Source organism: Osmerus eperlanus, chromosome 9 (genome assembly GCF_963692335.1).
Source record: "Osmerus eperlanus chromosome 9, fOsmEpe2.1, whole genome shotgun sequence".
In the NCBI taxonomy this organism is placed as follows: Eukaryota; Metazoa; Chordata; class Actinopteri; order Osmeriformes; family Osmeridae; genus Osmerus; species Osmerus eperlanus.
Window position 1 is genome coordinate 2,755,307 of NC_085026.1, and position 22,669 is coordinate 2,777,975.

Genomic DNA, 22,669 nt, shown 5'->3' on the forward strand with positions numbered 1-22,669 from the left:
GCAGGCAAAGCGTTCCAGTTTACAAGATTATAGATTTGAGTTTAATCTATTAAGAAAGCAAAGGAGATCAATTAATATCCCTAGAAAGAAATCTTGGAGGGTCATGAATCATATCTAAATCTATTTTGTATTTTTTCTTTTTAATCAGACGTAAAACGAAAGTGTGACTCTGGCACATGCCGCCAGACAAATTAAATGAGCAGCTTTAAATGTTCCAGCTCCATGCTGCGTGGGAACATATAGCGAGTGTTCAGCGTGTCAAATGATGTCAAGTGTTACAGTTCCCTTCCTGCTGGAAAGAGGAGGAAAAAAACCCTGAAATGAATTAAATTGAAAGGCCTGTCTTAAAACCCCCTTCCTAAAATGATTAACCCTTCCAGAGAACATTATGGAGTTGAACCCTGAGTACTTTGCGCTTTCTTACCGCCTATAATTGTTTTTTTTCTGTTGTTGGCTTCATCAGTCTCTCTCCTCGTTATATGAAAAGGAGAAAAAATGTCTGAATAGAGCAGGGAAAGTTTCCCACAGTCAGTCCACACAGAGAAATACGCCATTGTGGGTTAGGGTTCCCATCCCTAGGCCTCACACAACTGAGATGGCTTGATGGACAGTGGTTTTATGATTGAGTGACCATTCTTACACTTTGTTCCTAAAAGAAAATGACAAAGGATGTAGTTAATGTAGGAAAGTGAGCCAAGATCTTTCACTCGTGTTAAACAATTCATTCAGGTAGCAGCCGTGCCTTGGGGAATTTATATTTCATCAGACACTTCAGTGACTGTTCCTAAAAACTTTAGTTTGGAAAATGTACCATCCAATTTTATATAATATTTTTTTGTTACACATAATTGCAAAATTGTAGTACTATATGTAACTAATTGTATTATATTTACTATATGTAACAAACTATATGTTACAAAAAGTAATTTATACACAGTTAAAACAACATAACAGTTTAACAAATCCTGACATTTGTTTTTCCTACATTAACTATTTGGTACATATACCATACAGTTCAAAGTTCAAAATAATGTGTATGTTCAATAACCAATGTCCCGTGTGCAATACGAAGTTACACATTTATTGCAATACTACTGTATGTGCTTTACAAAGTATGACTCCCTAACTTGTCTGACCTATCACCTTGTATTCATGCATCCATTGTAAAGGGATATGTTCCATGGTGTCAGCCTCATATGGCCACACAAGAGCCTGAAATCACGTGTGAACACTCAACACGTTCATGATGAGGCTCTGATGAACTTGGTAGTTTGACCTCCTAGTGCCATATACTATTGTTGCTTTGTCTCATTTGGTTTCATTTAAAACAATAAGGTGCATTTATGTTTTCTTATTGTTTAGCTGCTGTAATCTGTAAATTGTTGTTCTATTCAATTCTATTCTATTGTGTTGTGTTCTGTTATGTTCTATTCATTCCCTGCTCTGTTCTGTTGAAATGATGGCTTCAAATGATTGGTATGAATGCATTTATCTTTCATTATCACATTGTGACATTCTTACTCAAATAAAATACCCACGTTGGCTTCTTCATTGAGTTTATTGTAACACTTTTTTGTATCCTCACGTCAGAAACGGGGATCAGGCAACCTGCCTAAACCTCCCAGTTCATTTCCTGTATTGGAGGGAAATAAATCCACGTTTAACCAATCAGACGGCACTATGGTATGCATGCGGAAACGCAATGGCGGATAGAAAGAAGCAGCTCGAATGGAACAAAATGTGTGATAAACCCGTGGAAAACGTCTTAGCTATGTCTTCCATCAGTGAGATATCTACCTACAGAGAATGTATCTCCACAATTTTGAATGTGCTTTCACATTTCGGGAGCGAGGTTGGTTGATAATCTTCTACTTAGCTGAGTGCTGCAGGATTTATCATACTATTATGGCTCACGGTCTCAGACAGCGATTTGTAATAATATTATGTACGAATGAACCTAAGCTATAATGTAACTTGTGTTTTAGTGTGTTTGTGCGATGTCGCCTATTGTTATTTAGTAGCATCTATTATTTCTGAATTGAAGTTAGCTAGCCTAGCAAGAATGTTATCGTTGCATCGCCCTTTTGTTGCATTATAGCTCCTCCTTCTTGTTTACTAACTAGCTTGGAACATACCGGCGAATAAATTGGGCATATTTAGTTATGGATAGTTAATTTAATCCCGAGTCATTAACTAATGAAACAAAGTATATTTTATCATCCTCTAATGAGAAAACGTTTTGACGTCTTCAGGCAACCCGCTGGGTCTTTGTCTTTGGCTTAAGTTAATACAGTATGGTACGAGTTTGTCAAAATTGGTTTCTGTTTTTTGTTTGGTATTTTTAAAATTCTTATTCAGCTTAAATTAAGTGAAGCTGTTCTCAAGATCAATGTCAGCGTAAACGCACTGGATGTGCCTTCCAGTCAACCTGCTCACGTGTACAACTGTCTACAGCGGCACATTTCAAAACTACAGGTACATTTTTTGGATTATATAGACTAGCCTCGATAAATAAACATTTAGTCCTGCATAATTCTACTTTTGCCCTACCTCATTCCCTGTGTGTGTGTGTGTGTGTGTGTTTCGGGGGGTATGAGATTCCCGATTCACCATATTCACCACGTCAACGTGCTGTCCATCCCTCAGGCCGTGTCAGAGAGCCTGAAGCCTCAGGTGGTGGGCGAGGCCTGGCCCTCGCCTGCGACCGTTGCACGCGGCGTTGACATGTCTGCCGCCAGAGCACCGGTGGAGGACGAGGTCCCGGGCTCTGAGAACATCCCACCCCGAGGCCCTGGAGATATGACAGAAGGGGACGGGGAAGGCAAGTCGCAGGATGATGACCTCACGGTTCAGATCAAAGCCAGTAAAAGCGAGGTGAGTTTCTGTGAGCAGAGCAGACAACTCTCCTGGTAGGAGCCTCTCACAATATCTTAACTGGCCGCTCAGCAAATTAATAATCATAAGTAATTGTCTACCTAAGTAGGCTACTGGAAGAGACGTAATGACTCAAATGCCTGATAACCCAGTTGAGCGCAAAATAAGGAGTCCTTCCCTGGGCTGGAGCCAGGGAGAGCTGGCCATGGTTCCGGAGGGTTGTGACTGAGGACCAGGTCCTTGATGGACAATGAAGAGGATGCTCATTACTGTCAGAGATTGCATGTGAATGTAGAACAAGAGGGCACGCATTTAGTTGTATATTTATTTTAGCAGCCAAATAAACTGTGTTTGTACTTTGTCCTTTTTTTCCTTTTCTCAAATGGCAAGCGATTCCACTTTTTTTTTTGGAGGGGTGGAGGGAGGGCAGTTGGGAACAATTTTGCATGCTAAGATGAGAATCACGGTGTTTCCCTGTACCAACCCTTGCTCATTGTCAGAAGGAATGCGAAAAGGGGACAGGGGGATTGATTTCTATCAATAGCTTCTAAATCTGGAATATCTCATCTCTCCCCCGAAATGGCCACTCCTGACCTCCCCGCCACAGATTGACAGGAGGATATCTGCATTTATGGAGCGCAAGCAGCTGGAGATCAATGAAAACAATGTGCGGGAGTTCTGCAACGTGATCGACTGCAATCAGGGTGAGGACGGAGAGTGGGGTGGGGGTTTGGGGTGGAGGGGGGGGGGGGGGGGTCTGCCGGCACACAGATTGCCAATGTTTGGGAGAGTGCTGATTTCCTCAGGCGAGAGGTCAGGCTGATCTGCAGAGAGAGAGGAGGCTCAAGTAGCTAACGCACTCCGTCTCAAAAATAGGACTAGCTTTGTCCAGAAACCCTCCAGAGGAACGAAGGGGAGAAGTCTTGTACTCCAAAACAAGACTCGAGAAGCACCGTAGTAGAAATTAGGTCACCCTCACTAGAGAGGCTTGTTAAAAGCTCTTTGCACCTATTAAAATAAATCTCGGCTGCATTAATTCATCTCGGGTTACTTGGCTGATGCAGGTGAGATGAGATGCAGGTGAGAGTCGTGGATTTCCGATTTTCTGTTCTTTTGTTTATCGATCATCTTTTTCCTGTGCCAAAGAGAACAGTTGCGCGCGGACTGAAGCTGTGTTCACACCCTACCCTGGCTTTAAGAGCCATGTGAAAGGTAAGGTCCCTGTTTGCTCGACTGTCACTTCACAGCCTTCCCAACTTTGCAGTTTCGACAGAGTTCCTGTTTTTGTATTTCCCTCAACACTTTCAAACTCGACACAAACGTCAGACGAAAGTCTTCACGACATCGACAGTTTGATTAATGACTTTGATCGACTGATGTCCTGAGGCCCTGGGTCGTCGGTGTCGCCCATGTTGTTGCAGTCACCCGTGTGGTGAACACCTATGGGCCGCAGACTCGAGGAGGTGGAGGAGGGCAGAGCCAGGGAGGCCAAGTAGGGTCCGTGGGGCCTGAGATGGGCCTGCCAGTCAGAACCTGTGGGAACTCGGCCATCGAGGAACGCCTCCACAACATCGAGACCCATCTCAAGCTCCCGACAGGTGAGGACCAGCTGGAGCAGGCAAGCCTGCAGAGAACACGGTTCCCTCTGAAGAACCTGCAACCACAGCACGTCGCTTACCTGCTCATGTGATATCACTGCTCTTCATGGCATTTCATTATTCTTTTGTTTTGCTTCCCAGAGGGTCCAGTTCCCCTCAGTGTTTACCTGCGGCTGAAGAAGCTGGAGGATCGGATCCTGGAGCTGGAGGGCCTCTCTCCCGAGTATTTCCAGTCCAACGTGAGTTTGGCATTGGTATTTTGAAGTTGGGAGCTGGAGGGCCTCTCTCCCGAGTATTTCCAGTCCAACGTGAGTTTGGCATTGGTATTTTGAAGTTGAAATGGATTCAAACATTATTATCATAATGTATTTGTGCTGCAGACCATTTCATCCAGACTGATAGTAGGGTGGGGGATTAGACCCTGGAACCTCTTGTTTTTCCAGTTAAATGCTCTACCACTGAGCCATACCTATCCTCCATTATACTCCAGGGCCACGGTTTATGTGCTGTTAGCGGGTTAGCTGGGTAGACAAAGGCTGTCTCTGGGTCCTACACGGGTTTGTGTTTTCACAAAAAGCGCTGGCCAACCTACAGTTCGACCTTACTACTCTTGACCTTGCTCTGTCTTAATCAGTAAACAGACTTTGTGCGTTAACTTTTGTGGAATAGCTCAGAGGCAGAAGGACAAGTAGCTCTGCCGTTGTCGACAGGAACATTGGTTTGACATGACCTCCTCTGCTCTCCATACTTTCAGAGTTACCTTCACAAGCGACCAAAGATGGGGTCCACTCAGGTGCGTTTGGCTTCTTTAACTTCTGTCACTTCAAATGTTGTGTAAATGACACGATTGGTTGGGCAGTGCCTAGAAAAGTTTAGGTTTGCTGGAGGTGTGTGTGTGCGTGCGCATGTGTTCACACCTTTGTGTGTGTGTGTTTTCAGGCCTGCAGTCTGTCTGAGTTGGAGGGGAAAATCAGTGCGGTGAAGGCGGCATTACTGAAGAGAGTGACTGAGTTTGGACCAGGATATGGAACTGAATGTTCTCTCTGATCCATCACTCGCCGTCTCTCTGTCTCTTTCTCTCTGCCTCTCTGCCTTTCTCTCTGCCTCTTTCTCTCTGCCTCTCTTTCTCTCTGCCTCTCTCTCTCTGCCTCTCTTTCTCTCTGCCTCTCTTTCTCTCTGCCTCTCTTTCTCTTTGCCTTTCTCTCACTGCCCCTCTCTCTGCCTCTCTATTTTTCTCTGCCGTTCATTCTCAGCCTCCTCTTTTTTTCACACACACACAAACACGCACACACACTCTCATCATGGTAGAACATCCATGACGTCTGTCAGTACTGTAACATCTGTAAACCTATGAGGAACATTTCAACATTAGCCTGTTTGATTATATTCATTTGCAGATAAACGTATTTTTTCCCCTATCATTCTCCACATATTTCATTGTGAAGAGGAATAGGGTTGGTTTTGTAAATAAATATTTTTTTCAAACTTCTTGAAGGGGACTGATTAATGGCTCTAATCACACATTGTACATGAACAGTATTAGTCACGCTGTGAATTTGATGGCAATTAATTAAACTTTGAAGTTATGTAATTCATGCTAGATGTAAAGAGTTTTCATGAACTAGAAATATCTATCAGCAATCCAACCTGTTTTTGAACAGACCCTAAGAGCTCAGTGTGAACATGAGCATGCAGCATTCTATTCCACACCAGGTGAAATGTCAAAGCACGCTTCAGAGTAATGGATGGCAATTCTGCTGGTTTGAAATGAGACTGTTGTGGTATGGCTCGGTGCATTGTTAGTGATGTCAGCGTTGGCCTATGCCATGTGAGTTTGTATACCATCTCCTGTGTATATGAACGGGTTATTGAACTGTGTGAGTAATTGGTTTGTGCGAAGGTGCAGTTGATTCGTCTGCCAGGCTGCTGAGTGAGGATGATCCCCCTGATGGCTGTCATTAGAACAAATGACCTGATTACTGAAACGCTGTGTCGAAAACACATGGAGCCCAAACACGCCAGCGGCAGATTGCTCTGTCTGGTGACGTGAATCGTAGGTTAACCCTCCCAACCCCTCCCCACCTTGACAGGTGATATTATACCTTAAATCGTATTGATACAATTCAAAAATTGTACTGGTCATGAAATTCATATTAGCGTAGCACACTTGCTCCTGACTCGCGCAAGTTCTAGAATGTCACGTCTCAACTGTGAATGGCGCCTCAGCTGAACTGATTGATGGAGTGACCTGGAACACAAAACGAGAAACGCTGGCATTGTGCCTTTTCTGGGGGTAGATAATAATCCATTCTCCTGGTAGAGCCCCGGGGGGGGGAGGGGGGGTGGTGGTCTCTTTTCAGGTGAACCTGGCTCGCTCAGCTCTCTCCCTGGCAGCCTCTCCCAGAGTTCTGTCTCCTCGGCCCTGGGCCCACAGCGCTCTAAGAGGGGCCACTTGAGTGTGGGGACAATGTGAGCAGGGGGGGTTGGGTATTGTTCCCCCAGAGCCTTTGTCTCAGACACAGGTCCCTTATATGGGTTAATGAGAACAAATTGGTTGGAGTGTAACAAATGGATTATGGGTGTGGACAAAAGAGGCTGTATTTGGAGGTATGTCCAGTCCAGGTCCACCCATGGCGGGCCTGTTGAGTTGAGCAGGCACACTAATGGGCAAATGAAGTACAGCTCACTGAATATCTCATTATCTTGATCCTGTCTGTTTTTGTGCATGAATACAATGACATTACTCTCACTGCCGGCTGTTAACCCTTGGGCAGATCTGTGGATAACAGACTCATCTCTCTTTTTGAATGCTAGAGATAGAGAAAGGAAAGAGCGGTTGAAATGCTTTGGTTACTAAGTTAACTTAGATCCTACCTCAACCCCTCCAGACAGGATCCTGTCTCAGAGAACCGACGGAAAAAAACTAGTTAAACCACAGTTTTCAAATGCACTGGGGTTTTTTTCTCAGTCAAAACCCCAAGGCAAATGTGTTTCTTTTCAAACCCACATCGGACACTACACTTTTAGTTCCGAGATTACAAAGTCAACATGTCAACACAAGTGTCAGTAATAATGATTACTGCATTTGGGTGGACCCTCTGTGCCTTTTCAGAACCACAGAGAGGCCCCTCTCACTGACTATACTGCCAGCCTGTCAATCTCTCTACTCCTGGTCTTTGGAATCTTTGGGGAAAATAACAGTTTTCCTTCCTGGACAACCCCCCCTCCCTACCCTTCATCGTCAGTAAGGAGGTGGGGGGGGGGGGGCGGAGGTGGGCAGAAAGAGATTCATATCCATTCATAACTCCCAAACTCTTAATGGGCTTCACCCCCCCCCCCCACCCCCTTTTTCTCTCATGTGACTCGTCAGCTCCAGGCTTTATCCCTGGGAGCTCTGTGTCAAAAAAGACTGTTGCTCGTTTGTGTCTGGAACAATAAGGAACAAGGTTGGATCTCTCACAAAGGACAGAAAACAGTCTTTTCTCTCTGCAGAACATTAGATTCTGACACATTTTGCCATGGCAGTGTTTTTTTTGTTTTTTTCTTCTTCCTCTTTCTCCGTCTGGCCTGAGTGCTATTGCTGGGGGTCTTTAAGCGACCACCTGTTGGCAGTCTGGTTTTCATTACTGGCACGGCTGTTATCACCGGGTGCAGAGGCTTGTGGGGTCTAACACACACTCGCACCCTGCACGTTCTGTAGCCGTGTCGCTAGGGATGGACGGACTGCAGAGCGGGTTCCGCGTTCGGCTCACGGGTTCTGCGATTCTATTCTTTTCCAACAGCGTTGTGTGTGAAGCTGGGGGGGGGGGGGGGGTCTCCTGAGCATGAGAGAGTCATATAATCGTAGCTGTCATGTACAAACGCTTCTAAAAGACCCAGATTACCATAGCTCAGGCTCACATTCAAATGGAGATTCTCTTGTTTATTCCATAAGTACAGGCTACAGTTATTTTAAAAGGCACGGACCCACTGGAATTATCTTTCTTTGATAGAAAAACCCACAGTGTTCAGTCAATTACTTTCAGAGCCACCAACCCCTGCGAGTCTTTGGAGATTACATTTGTTCTTTTTTTGAATTGAAATTGGACCATTTCCCTCCCTAAGCAGCTATCAGAATGAATACAGTTGGACTATGATTTTCATGGATGTTGCTTCTGCTACAGTAAATGCACACGCCTTGCAAACACATCAAACACAACCAGCATCAATAAAAAGAAGTGTTTTCAATTCAACATCGACCCCCTTTAGCAGTGGTCAACAAGCAACTGGCAAAGAGATTTGTTTGTCTTTTACATCCTCCACATGAAAACATAACGGACGGTGCTGCTGTATTCCTCAGGAAAACCCAAACCATCATTTACCAGCGTGTCGTTTTTCATTCACTAGCTCTGGCTGAGAGGTGCTGGGGCCTCGGGACTCTGGAGAGCAGACAGACAGACAGGTTGGTAGACAGACAGACAGGTTGGTAGGTTGGTAGACAGGCAGACTTGCAGGTAGACAGGAAGGTAGATAGGCGGACTGGTAGGTAAAGTGACAGACAATAAGGCAGTCAGACATGCAGGCAAGCAAGCAGTCAGACAGGCAGTTAGACAGGTTGGTAGACAGACAGACAGGTCGACAGGTTAGTAGACAGGCAGACTTGCAGGTAGACAGGAAGGTAGATGGGCGGACTGGTAGGCAAAGTGACAGACAATAAGGCAGTCAGACATGCAGGCAAGCAAGCAGTCAGACAGGCAGGTAGGGAGATAGACCGATAGACAAGCAGGCAGTCAGACACACACAAGCAGGCATACTGAGAGAGAGAGAGAGAGAGAGAGACAGGTAGACTGACAGACAGACAGGCAGGCAGGCAGCTGCTCTCCCAGGCCCCAGCCCTGCAGCCGTCTCCAGCCTCTCTGGAGTTAAATGTGCCTGTGATATTGCCAGGCTGGAGCAGCGGGAGCCGAATTCAGGCAATTACAATCAAGTCAGGGCATAGTTAGAGCGTGGGCCTTGCACCTGAGCTGGATGCTGATGAGACACTTAGCCCCCCAACCCCCCAACCCAACCTCCTCCTACCCCTACCCTGTACCCCCTGCTGGACAACTCTCTCACAGGTCTCTCCATCTCCTTCACCTCTCTCTCTCTCTCTCTCTCTCTCTCTCTCTCTCTCTCTCTCTCTCTCTCTCTCTCTCTCTCTCTCTCTCTCTTTCTCTCTCTCTCTCTCTCCCTCCTTTGCCTCTCTTACACACCCCCCTCTCTCTCTCTCTCTCTCTCTCTCCCTCCTTTGCCTCTCTTACACACCCCCCTCTCTCTCTCTCTCTCTCTCTCTCTCTCTCTCTCTCTCTGCCCTCACATTGTAACACATAATGTACTGTACAAGTATGCTGTGTGCCTGTACTCAGTTCAGAGTTCAGACCCTGCTGACTGTTTGGCAGGCTGGTTCAGACCCTGCTGACTGTTTGACAGGCTGGTTCAGACCCGGCTGACTGAATGATGGCTGTGCATACCCACCCCCCCATCCCAAACACACACGCATCCCGAACCACCCAGACCACGCCAGTACAGACCGATGAGAAAACATGTTCACATGGTCGCTCGTTTTGGTGGTCATAGGGTTTGTGTGGACACTCTCCAAGGGTGTGGAAGGGGCCCTGTAGAAGTGTATACTCTAACGGCAAATGATCTGAAATTGTACAGATGGATATCAGTAGCTGTAGTAGTGTCAGAGTGGTTCTATTCTGTATACCTCCCCATACACTCAACCTACTGCAACCTTCTCACACTGAGACATCAAGATGAGAGCACTCTGATTCTCTCTCTTCTCTCTCCTTCTCCTTTCTCTCTCTTTCTCTCTCTCTCTCTTTCACTCTCTGTCTTTCTCTCTAACTCTCTCTATTGCTCTCTTTTTCTTTCTCTCTCCCTCCCTCTCTCACACAGTTTGGTGTCTAATAAGGAGTGGGTGTGCTACGCTGTGGTCAGCTCAGCGAGGGAGAGGGAGGTGCCAATCTTAAATATCCACACCCAAGAATATGGAGTCACATCCCAGTACTCCAATCACTCTTAGTCCTCGGCGTCCCTCTAGACAAGATGCTCTCAGTCCTCCGTCCCTCAAGACAAGATGCTCTCAGTCCGTAAACCTCCCCAGCTCACACGACAGCCGGCCGGCACACTTGGCTGAAGTGTCATTAGAGCTCTAAAGAGTCCGGCGCTGTAAAACCCCCAGCTCTGCTGGCGTGTGGAGCCACTATGGATGGAAATGCGGGCATGTTGTGAAGGTATGGAGGAGACAGCTCCTGTTTCCTGACACCCAGGGGCCGACCGCTGGTGTGTTCATCTGAACGTAACCCCCGAGCGTGTGTGTCTTTTATGCGTTTCAGTGTTTTTCCTCTATATTTCTTTCTCTCAGTTTTGGAAGATTGCATGGCCCCCCCCCCCTCCCCTCCCTGCCTGTCTGGGGTGTCCTGCGTTCATTAAGATTTCACCTGGGTGGTGACTGGTGTTGGTGAGGGGGGAGAGGTGGCACACCTCTCTCCCCAATCTCCCTCATAATGGCTGTTTTCTGAGCGTGCTTAGTCTTCCTGGATACCCTGCCTGCCTGGTGGCCTGGGGTTGCCTGTGTCAAATTATTCCATTTTGGTCTAGAAAAAGAAATTGGATTGTGTTGATCCTGTTTTGCTCCTGGGGGGCGGCCATGACATTATCCTGGGCTGACACCAGTGGAGAAGAGGCAATCACAGTGGCCCTCGCTCCCACAAAAACACTCCATCTCCACGGAGAGGAGGAAATAACACCACAATGAGGTCTGGCTCGTCTTCTCCACATCAGCAGCTGGGCCCTGGGACCAATACAATGCAGCACATCCCATAGACAACCTATACACCACCTATACACCACCTACACAACCTCTACGCAACCCCCACACAACCCCAATACAACCCTATACAACACCTTCACAACACCTACACATCTCCTACATAACTTTGACATAATCTCTACACGTCCCCTGTGCAACCTCTATACAATTTCTACAAAGCCCTTATACAACCTCAACACGACCCCTACACAACCTCAACTCAACATGTACACAACCTCTCAACAACCTCTACGCCACCCCTATAGACACAGACATGAAGACACGCACTGGGACACACACACTGCCAGCTGTACATTGCTAATGCACCTGTCATCACTCAACCAGGCACTTAGATCTTAGTTTCTTTTAGCACCTCAAAAGGTTGTCTACACTGATGCTGGATTGGTGATTTGAATGAACATTATACACTATCCATTCACATGTATATAAATATATTTAACAGTAGGGTAACACTTTATAATAAGTCAACGCTTTTTGGCATTTACAAAGTGTTAACTAATAGTTAGTTACATTTAGCAGACGCTCTTATCCAGAGCGACTTACAGTAAGTACAGGGACATTCCCCCGAGGCAAGTAGGGTGAAGTGACTTGCCCAAGGACACAACGTAATTTGGCACGGCTGGGAATCGAACTGGCAACCTTCAGATTACTAGCCCAACTCCCTCACCGCTCAGCCATCTGACTCCCATAGTTAATCCTTTATAAAACATTTTGAAACATTAACAATACATTATTAAATAGTTAATAAGCTTATTATTAAATGCTATGTTAATCATTAATAAACACTGTTAAACATTATGGATTTGATTCATAATACAATTCATAAGGTGTTTGATAACTGCATTACCATACTTTATAGACAGCTTGTTAATATAGTTGCAAACCTGTAGTTTATAATCTGTTAATGGTACATGAGCTGGTATAGAAAGCATTAGCAAATGGTGAACAAACCATTTACATTACCTTTACAAAGCATGAGTAAATAACTAACAACATATTTACTTATGTCTTTAATTAATGTATGCCAAGTCGAATACATGATGTACACTAATACTTAGCAGATGTCTTAACAACTATTTTATAAACACTTACTAATGATGCAACTTGTGATTAGTAATGCAAGTTATAAAGCATTTACTAACTGTTAGTTAAGGCTTTTGTGTTATTTATTAAGGTGTTCTTGTCCATTCTCAAACCTCACATTCACAAAGGTATCATAACAACTATTTTATAAACACTTACTAATGATGCAACTTGTGATTAGTAATGCAAGTTATAAAGCATTTACTAACTGTTAGTTAAGGCTTTTGCGTGACCTAATCTAAAGTGTGAACTATCTATGCCTTATTAAACATTTATAAGTTATTTATTAAGGTATTCTTGTCCATTCTCGAACCTCACATTCACAAAGGCTGAACATAGGTTTCTCAAAAGGAAACAGACACAACACAATGTGATACACAAAATTACTATTTTATTGAAGTAATGACAGGCATGTGTCTTACTAACTACAGTACTTAGTTAGCTCTACTAGCCGAGAGTGACAGCGGTCGATACGTTATAACCTCAGTTTGATATTTCCCGGCATGACCGAACGGTCGAGGTTAGTAAGTTGTTTATTATATGGCATTTTTAGCTCTTTTCATTTAAAACCGTCGTTTTGTTCAGCTCTACTCAAGTCTTCACACGGTGTGTTTCAGGTGTTAGCACCTACAGTACTGTACCTAGCAACCAATCTGAAATCTGAGCAACCAAACCTAGCAATCTGCCTACTGTAGCGGTTGTCGTTTATATCTCTGTGTTCACGCTTTTCTGCTCTTTTAGGAAGTTAAGAATTTCCTCGTCGCTGTTGATGTCTTCATTGTCATCTGGATAGTAAAACTCCTCGATCTCGCTCATTTTGAAGATGACATCAGCGGAGGGCAATAAGAATACGTAGCGTTATCAGACCGCAGGTCAATACGCGCATAGAATATAAAGACTTAATACGCGGCTGGCATGACTACCCATTAGCCACGCTAATGGGTAGAACGCTCGTACTGTTGTTGCAATTGAACCAATATGCTGTTCTTATTGGATCAGAAGACGTTCTCAAAAGAGTTGTTGATATGTTGCCTTGGAGATGTAGTGACGTCACCAGTACAAGTGCAGCTGATTGCTCTGACAAGATGGCGTCTGCTCCAGATTCGCAGTGTTTGATTTGGGATCTTCCCACATATTGTTGTAGCGTTAGTATATAAGAAACCAAATGTTTACTCGTCGACAGGTCAGGAAACGCTTTGTCGCCTCAATTTGTTAAAACGATTTGTTTGTTTGTAACCCTCGACCTACGGTCTCGGTTAACAAACGTTTTAACAAATCTGCTTTCAAAGGCGTTTGCAGACCTGTCGAGGAGTAGCTAGCTAAACATTTGCAGTTTATTACAGCCATTTTTTGAAAATAAAATACAGCTTTGGGTAACCACCTTTTATACCAATTCTACTGTATTGCTTCTTAATGGAAATAAAATACTATTTTATTACCCAGGTAAATAAATTAACAGCTATTTCTTCTAAAAAAACAAAAACACAACATCTATAGGCCTATAGTCTTTCTATAAATGCTTAATAAGGCATAAATAGTTCACACTTTAGATTAGGTCACGCAAAAGCCTTAACTAACAGTTAGTAAATGCTTTATAACTTGCATTACTAATCAGAAGTTGCATCATTAGTAAGTCTTTATAAAATAGTTGTTAAGATATCTGCAAAGCATAGTGTACATCCTGTATTCGACTTGGCATACATTAATTAAAGACATAAGTAAATATGTTGTTAGTTATTTACTCATGCTTTATAAAGGTAATGTAAATGGTTTGTTCACCATTTGCTAATGCTTTCTATACCAGCTCATGTACCATTAACACCTTTTAAACTACTGGTTTGCAACTATATTAACAAGCTGTCTATAAAGTATGATAATGCAGTTATCAAACACCTTATGAATTGTATTATGAATAAAATACATAATTTTTAACAGTGTTTATTAATGATCAACATAGTGTTTAATAATAAGCTTATTAACTATTTAATAATGTATTGTTAATGTTTCAAAATGTTTTATAAAGGATTAACTATTAGTTAACACTTTGTAAATGCCAAAAAGCGTTGACTTATTATAAAGTGTTACCAACAGGGGTTGTTTTTCGAGGGTATTTTAAATGTCCATCTCCCATTACTGAAAATGAATAGAACTGAATTCATTATTAACGATACTTTGATAATTGGTCTGCTTTTTGGTTAGCTACAGTACCCCAAAAAACCCTAAAGGAGTAATTCCTATAACTGCAGAAATGCAGTCTGTAATGTCAACACATACAATATCAGAATGACTCAGGGTTATAGACAAAAACCTTGCATAAAAATAAATGGCCCCTTTTGCAGGTCATGCTGTTTGTATTCAGTTCGTATTGCGTCGCTTCTCCCCCTGGGCGGCCTCTACCTGCGGATCAAACGCAGCTCTTTGTGAGAGAGGCCTGACCCCCTACTATTAGCAAACAGAGCAGAGGCCAGCTGACACCACTGAAGATGTGCAGGGCGGGCCAAGGCCTGTGATTACTACCCAATCCTGAAGAGAGGGAGAAGAGAGGGAGTGGCAGAGGGAGAGGGAGAGGGAGAGGGAGCAAAGGAGGGACCGGGAGAAAGGGAGTTAGAGAAACTGCCTGAAGGAGAGAGAGAGAGAGAGAGAGAGAGAGACGGGGAATACGAGAAATGGAGAGAGGGGGGGTGAGGGAGAGAGGGGGGAAGAAAGAAAAAGGGTGAGATCGAGAAACTGCCCCCCTCCCCTCATCCCATCACCCCTGCTCCCTAACAGATCCACCTACCTCTGAAAGAGCTGGTAATCTCTGTCAGAGGCTGGGGAAACTCGTTGACATCTAGTCGTGCCGGAGCCGTGAAAGCTCCATGAATAATCACTAGAGGGTTGTTTGGGCACAGCGCCGCCCTGCCGCCCTGCCGCCCTGCCGCCCTGCCGCCCTGCCGCCCTGCCGCCCTGCCGCCCTGCCGCCCTGCCGCCCTGCCGCCCTGCCGCCCTGCCGCAGCACAGACCAGAGAGTGCTTCTGCATGTGAACATACGTGCACATAAAAAGGGTTCATTTGTTTTGAGAGAGGCAGAGGCTTGAGAGGGCCTTCAGATGGATAATTAGTAAACCCTCATGTCAAAAACCCCTTGTATATACAAGCACTCCAGAACATAGACACACACACACAAGCATGTAGGGCATGCATGTGCACACATATGCATCACTCCTGTCCCTTCTTTCAGTAAAATCAGATTCACTTCCCCTTACAAACACACACACACACACTCACAATACACAGACAAAAACTTCAATTTCATCTGCAGGGGCAGAAATCAATCTCACATCTCTTTGGTTAATCCGAATGGCTCTCCACAGATCCTGACACTAATAAGGTATTGAGCAGGTGAGGCCAGAGGCTGAGGAGAAGAACAGAAGAGAGAGGATGGGCCTGGCGTCTGGCTAGGACTGCCTGGCACTGTTCCAGTGCAATTATGGGGCTTGTGTATGGGAGAGAGGGGTGCAGGAAAGATGCTGCTGAGAGGGAGACTGCGAGAGAGAGAGAGAGAGAGAGAGAGAGAAGGAGAAGGAGAGAGAGAGTGGGGGGAGAGAGGTAGGGAGGGGGGAGAAGGAGAGAGAGAGAGAGAGAGAGAGAGAGAGAGAGAGAGAGAGAGAGAGAGAGAGAGAGAATAAGAAAGAGTAAGTGAGCGGAGAGAAAAAGAGAGAGAAAGAGATGAGGGAGGGGGGGGTGGGCAGGGTAAAAATCGATCCCATCTGTGGTATGATGGTTAATTAAAGCAGCTCTTGAGCATCTGAACGACGAGAGGCTTGGCTGGAGCCACAGCTCTGATTACTCACACAGAATGGAAGGTTGCTGAGCTCTGAAAGGAGGAGACCAAGAGCTGCCTGGTAGGGTGCACAGACCAAGAGAGACATGTGCATACTCCACACACACACACACGCACACATATGCATCCACACACACTCATATGCACACAGACACATGCACAGACACGCACACACAGACACGCACACACAGACACAGACACACGTGCACACACACATGCACACTCCTGTGTACAGACTCACAAATGCACAGACACACAGACACGCTCCTACTCTCTCCTACACACAACCCTCTCCCTCTCTCCCTCCTTTGCCTCTCTTACACACCCCTCTCTCTCTCTCTCTCTCTCTCTCTCTCTCTCTCTCTCTCTCTCTCTCTCTCTCTCTCTCTCTCTCTCTCTATCTCTGTCTCTCTCTCTCTTTATTTCCTCCCCCCCGCCCCCTGCGACCTCTTTCCTCTCTCCCACACACACCCTTACAGGCACATGTACATACACTCCTGTTCACAATACAGGGCTGTACATGCATACATCAAAAGGCCCACGGGCTGCCTGAACACAAATCAATGTTCTTGCCAGGAGAGGCCATTACACACCATGGAACGCTCAATAAAGGGACTTCATGGATTTGTTTTCGCATCCGCTGGGTTCAGCTTAGTTCTGTCAAGGTTTGTGACAGTGGATGGTGCCATCGTTTTCAAAACGAGTGAGAACCACAGGCTTGTTGATGGATAGCTTAGGTTGTGGGTGGGAACACTTTGGTGTGACCCCACCCCCTGATGGTGATATACGGTACTGCTCTGTAAACGATCCTTGTGGCAGCAGTGTGTTATTGATACAACCGTAGCAGAAGAGAAGCATGTGTTATGGACCACACTGCCATTCAAATATGCACACTGACTCATCACATGGGCAAACACCTGTCACACAGTTTTACAATTAGCAATCAGAGCTTTAGCATAAAAGGTCAACAGGTGAGATCCTCTGTTTTGGAGCAATGGATGCCAACATTGGAAACAGAGGCAGAGCCAGAGGAGTGAGAGTAAGAGGAAAAGGACGGGGAGGACGAGGACGAGGACGAGGAAGGCCAAGGACCGTAATCTCCGATGAGATCCGAGGTCAACCATGGGCTAACAATGAGGGAGGCTGGGCAACGAGTACAGCCCAATCTGAGCAGGTTTCCTGTGGCATCCATCATCAGGACTTTCCGAAATGAGAATAGGTAAGATCTCACTAGAAAATTGCAGTACTGCATATCAATACAGTACTCAATGAGTACAGTAGTACAGTATTGCCTGTGGGCTGTTCTGTAGGACTGTAAAAAGTAAAGTATTTGGGAAATGTATTCCTACTTTGTATTCCTACACAGTATTTACAGTATTTTACTATTTGTTGGGCAGAACTGAAAGATTACCAACGCAAGGTGGTCGGGAACGTCTTCTGTCTCCTGAACAAGAAACTGCAATCATAAACATGGTCCTAGAAGACAATGCCATAACTTTACACCAAATACAAAGCAAAATAATAGTGAAACAGAGATATTTGAAAATATTGATAGGGTAAGCTTATCAACATTGGACCGTGTCTTGCGCAGAAATAATCTAAGGATGAAGCAGGTCTACAGGGTGCCATTTGAACGCAATTCAGCAAGGGTCAAAGAATTGCGATATAACTATGTGCAAGTGAGTCCTATAGCCTATAGGATTGTATATACAATCCCACAATTGCTGCATACTCTCAACACTGTATAAATTATACATATTTCAGTATTGTAAATATAATGATTGTGCTTCACAATAGTGACCACTCCATGTCTATTTCTGATATTGTCATGTGTGTTTCAGACAGTCCTTGACCTACACGTGGCTGCAGTGGAGCACCAGTTCATCTTCATTGATGAGGTTGGATTCAACTTCACAAAAAGACGATGCAGGGGAAGGAATATCATCGGCCAGCGTGCCATTGTTGAAGTCCCAGGCCAGCGCGGAGGGAACATCACAATGTGTGCAGCGATTACCCACAACGGCGTCATCCATCACCATGCTACCCTTGACCCCTACAACACTGCCCATCTGATCACATTCCTGGACACCCTACACAACACACTCATTCCACCAGATCAGATAGACGGCCCAGAGCAGCTCAGGTACGTTGTCATTTGGGACAACGTAAGTTTCCACCGGGCTGCTCTGGTTCGTAACTGGTTCACTGCCCACCCACGCTTTTCAGTTGTTTAGTTCTGAGAGTATGAGGTATGCTTTCAGAAAATGTGTGTAACCAATCGAGAAAAACGAATGAAATGGGAAGTTCATTTTTGCTTGTAACATCAAATTATGATTATTTATTGAACATGGACAGTTTATTGATCATTGGGAGTTTAGCTTTGAGAGTTTAACACAGTACGACAGCAACATAATAACACAAAGACAAATGCCGTACAGATCCAGTAGACACCAGCACTACCCAGCTGATGGCCCTGAACTCCCAAGAATATCCTTCAACACACCATCTTATAGTACACAGTTCTCAAAAGTCATTGTTCCATCCGCAATCGCGATAGAAATGCAGCTGTAACATGACTCTCCTGTCATTGGCTCACTCCTTCAAACAATCTGAGTACAACAATCATCAACTCTAGCACAGACAATTCAAGACATTCTAATCCAACTTTAATATGCAACAATCAGTATTTCAACCTTTTATTTCCTTCACAGCATGTCTAAAGGGTCAGGGCCTCTTTCAATGGCATTTAACAAGGCAGGATGATTCATTCACAAGGGTAACTCCAGTGTAAGACCTCTGTTAAAAAGGTGCAAATAACAGTCAACTCACTACAAAACCCAAACCAATTATGCTGTGTTACTGTAACTTTTTTGAGAGAGAGAAACATATTTATAGATAGAGAAAGAATGAAAGAGAAAGAAACAGAGAGAGAGATAGATAGATAGATAGAGAGAGAGAAAGTGCGTGTGAGTGAGAGAGAGGGAGGAACAGAGATGGAGAGAGAGAGAGAGAGAGAGAGAGAGAGAGAGAGAGAGAGAGAGAGAGAACCCATCCAGTTGTTATGAAGTAAAGTCTAAGAGTACAAATTAATCTATAATCATACTCTCAGTACTGGAGAGAGCTTATAATGAACCCCCCCATTCCGCTCTCAGGTGGATGAATTATGGATGGCAGCTTTGATTTGATGGCGGGGAAACGGAGCGAGTGTCTGATTGGCGCCCGCCACGAGGCGCATCGGCGACAGGCAGGCGAGGTCAGCGCCCCCTGCTAATTGGTGTAGGGCCGAGCGCTTGTGGAGGAAATGAGAAAATTACACGTTCCTGCTGGAATCAGCTGCAGTTCTGTGGGGATCCATCAGCTGAATGGCAGCTCATCCCTGTTTGACTCTCTCTCTCTCTCTCTCTCTCTCTCTATGTATATATATATCTCTGTCTCTGATGTTGTCAGGAGGCACACCTCAACACCCTCCCACACCCACTCCCACCTTCACGCACCCTTCACACACCTACACAGACATCCTGACACACCCCAACACACACCCTCACACATGTTTACACACACACACTGTGACACACCCCAACACACCCTGACACACCCCAACACACCCTGACACACACACACACACACACACCCTGACACACCAACACACCCTGACACACCAACACACCCTGACACACACATACACCCCAACACACCCCAACACACCCTGACACACTGTGACACACCCCAACACACCCCTGACACACACACCCTGACACACACACACACACCCCTGACACACACACACACACCCTGACACACCCCAACACACCCTGACACACACACACACACACCCCGACCCACACACACACACCCCTGACACACACGCACACCCTGACACACCCCAACACACCCTGACACACACATACACCCCTGACACACACACACACCCCTGACATACACACACACCCTGACACCCTCTCACACACACACCCCTGACATACACACACCCTGACACCCTCTCACACACTCAGGTACTTCCTCACCCCCCTTCCCTGTTCTTTTACACCACAACAGCCATACTGGAATCTTCTATTCAGTATGAATAACTGTCAATGAAAAAGGGAATTTAAAACACAATTCATGAATCCTTTTTACGTTACCCCGTCCTCCTCATGAAGGGCTTGTTGGTCTTGAAGGCAGGAGGCAGTGTGGAAGGTGATGGAGAGGACTGTGCATCAGGCATGCTCCATGCTTCAAGTGTTGACAGTCACTTCGCCTGCCGAGGGTTCTTGTAACCTTTGTGAGATTTAATTGGCAAGTCTCTCGACCTCTCCACATCACCACGGCATGCTTCTACACGTGTGCTTGCTGGCCCAGGACTCTCCAAATGCTCCCAGTCTGGAGTGGGGCTGTGGGTGGATGGACGACAGTGAGGACTGCACGGCGGGAACACACACACACACACACACTGCTGCTCTACACGTGCTACCATACTACACACATTGCACCTGTCACCACTACACACGACACTAAACACACTACAGTATGCACAGTACAGACAGACACCACCACACACAAAGACCACAACCATACACACAGCACACACACGACACACACTACACACACTGCACACAGAAAACACTACACACACGACACACACAAACACCCCTACACTACACACACTACACACACACTGGAACAGAATATTTTGTGACTATGTAACAGCACTTCAGAAAGCATATACATTGTCAACATAACACATTAAATATTTGTATGTGAACACAAAATAAAAGTGATTGTTAATTTGTTACATAATACTTAATAACTACAGTCAGTGCTCATTGCATTATCTATGTATTCCCTTCTGATTGTGTCCTTATTACTTGTTGTAATGCAAGACCAAAAAGAAAAACTCAAAAAAGGTGATGTACTGGAACTGTGGAACTGTCGTTGTAACTGAAGTCTAACCAGGTCCTGAGTGTTGTTGGTCATGGCTCCAGCTAGCTATGGTCCCAGACCACGCAAATGATTGACCACTTCTAAACACAACATTCCTGCAGTCTTCTGGCACACCCGACAAACAACCAAACAACAAAGTGACCAAACGACCAGAGTTCTCATTGGCCCATCTTTTGTTCTTTTTTTCCCATTCTCTTCTCAGTCTTTTTCTCTCTCACCAGGACAGACTCCTTTGGCGGTGAGACCTTGTAATCTTGGGTAAACATCATCAACTATTTGCTCGTATCGCTCACAGAAAGTATTCCCTGGGTCCTTTGTGCTGCTATCAGTTGTTTAAAGAAGGCTGTGCTGTAATGGCAGCTGGGGCCAGGCCCTTTGAACAGCCGACTCACCTGGAGGAATACCAGCCAATCACATGCTCCATAAATCACACCCTCAGGTTGAGTGGACTCCTCCCCTCCTCCATCCTCCTCTGCCCTCTGCTTCTCTCTCTCTCCCTCTCTCTCCCCCCGTATCTCCCTTCCTCCCGCCTTCCATCTTTCCTTCCTTCCCTAACACCCTCTTTCTCCCCCTCCCGTCCTCTCTCTCCCCCTCCCTCTCTTTCCCCCTCCCTCACTCTCTTTCCCCCTCCCCTCCCCCCTTTGGCCCTCTCTCTCCTTCTCCTCTCTCCCCCTTTCCCCTCCACACTCTCTCTCCCCCTGACCTCCCTTTCCCTCCCTGCCTCCCTGGGCTGCAGAATGAGAGGCAGCTGGTGGAGCAGAGCTGGAGGGTGAGTTATGGCTGAGGTACATTAGCAGAGAGTTGAGTCTCTTCTCTGGCCTGAGTACTGAGTCAACAGTGGGCACAAGAGAGCGTACCCTCACATTTACACACTCTGATTTAGGTGACAGAACCTGCCGGAACTGTGGAGTCAGCGGGGTGGACATGTACCCTCTTTTACCTTCCCGGGACTCACACACACACATGCGCACATGAAGGGACACAAACAGGTATGCATACACACATCACACGCACACACATGGGCACACACACACACAAGGACACAAACAGGTACGCACACACACCTCACACACACACAGACTTACTCGTATGCATGGACACACTCTGACACACATGCATACACACACACACACCACACACACAATCTTTCCGGCCTCTTTTCTATCTTCCATTACAAAGAGGTGAAAGGAAAAGGGTTCAGATCAGGGCTGAATCCATCTGCACCTTGGTAACAGGAGAGAGAAGGAGAGAGAGAACAGGAGAAAGAGAGGGAGAGGAGAGAGAAAGAGAGAGAAGGAGAGAGAGGAGACAGAGAGAGAAGGAGAGAGAGAGAGTGGGAGAGAGTGAAGGAGAGATGAGAGAAGGAGAGAGATAGAAGGAGAGAGAGAAGAGGAGAGTGAGAGACAGGGAAAGAGAGATAGAAGGAGAGAGAAAGGAGGAGAGAGAGAGAGAGAGAAGGAGCGTGAGAGATGGGGAAAGAGAGAGAAGGAGAGA

At 45.6% G+C, this 22,669-nt stretch overlaps 1 protein-coding gene across 1 annotated transcript; it reads left to right on the forward strand.

The window, feature by feature from the left end:
• The first annotated feature begins 1,668 nt into the window (after positions 1–1,668).
• Positions 1,669–5,961, forward strand: mbip (MAP3K12 binding inhibitory protein 1). The gene is made up of 9 exons (XM_062470172.1): positions 1,669–1,852; positions 2,359–2,475; positions 2,647–2,874; positions 3,482–3,578; positions 4,021–4,086; positions 4,296–4,472; positions 4,614–4,711; positions 5,227–5,265; positions 5,412–5,961. The coding sequence occupies exons 1-9, from the start codon at positions 1,703–1,705 to the stop codon at positions 5,517–5,519; spliced, it is 1,080 nt and encodes a 359-aa protein (XP_062326156.1). The 5' UTR covers positions 1,669–1,702; the 3' UTR covers positions 5,520–5,961.
• The last annotated feature ends 16,708 nt before the right edge of the window (positions 5,962–22,669 follow it).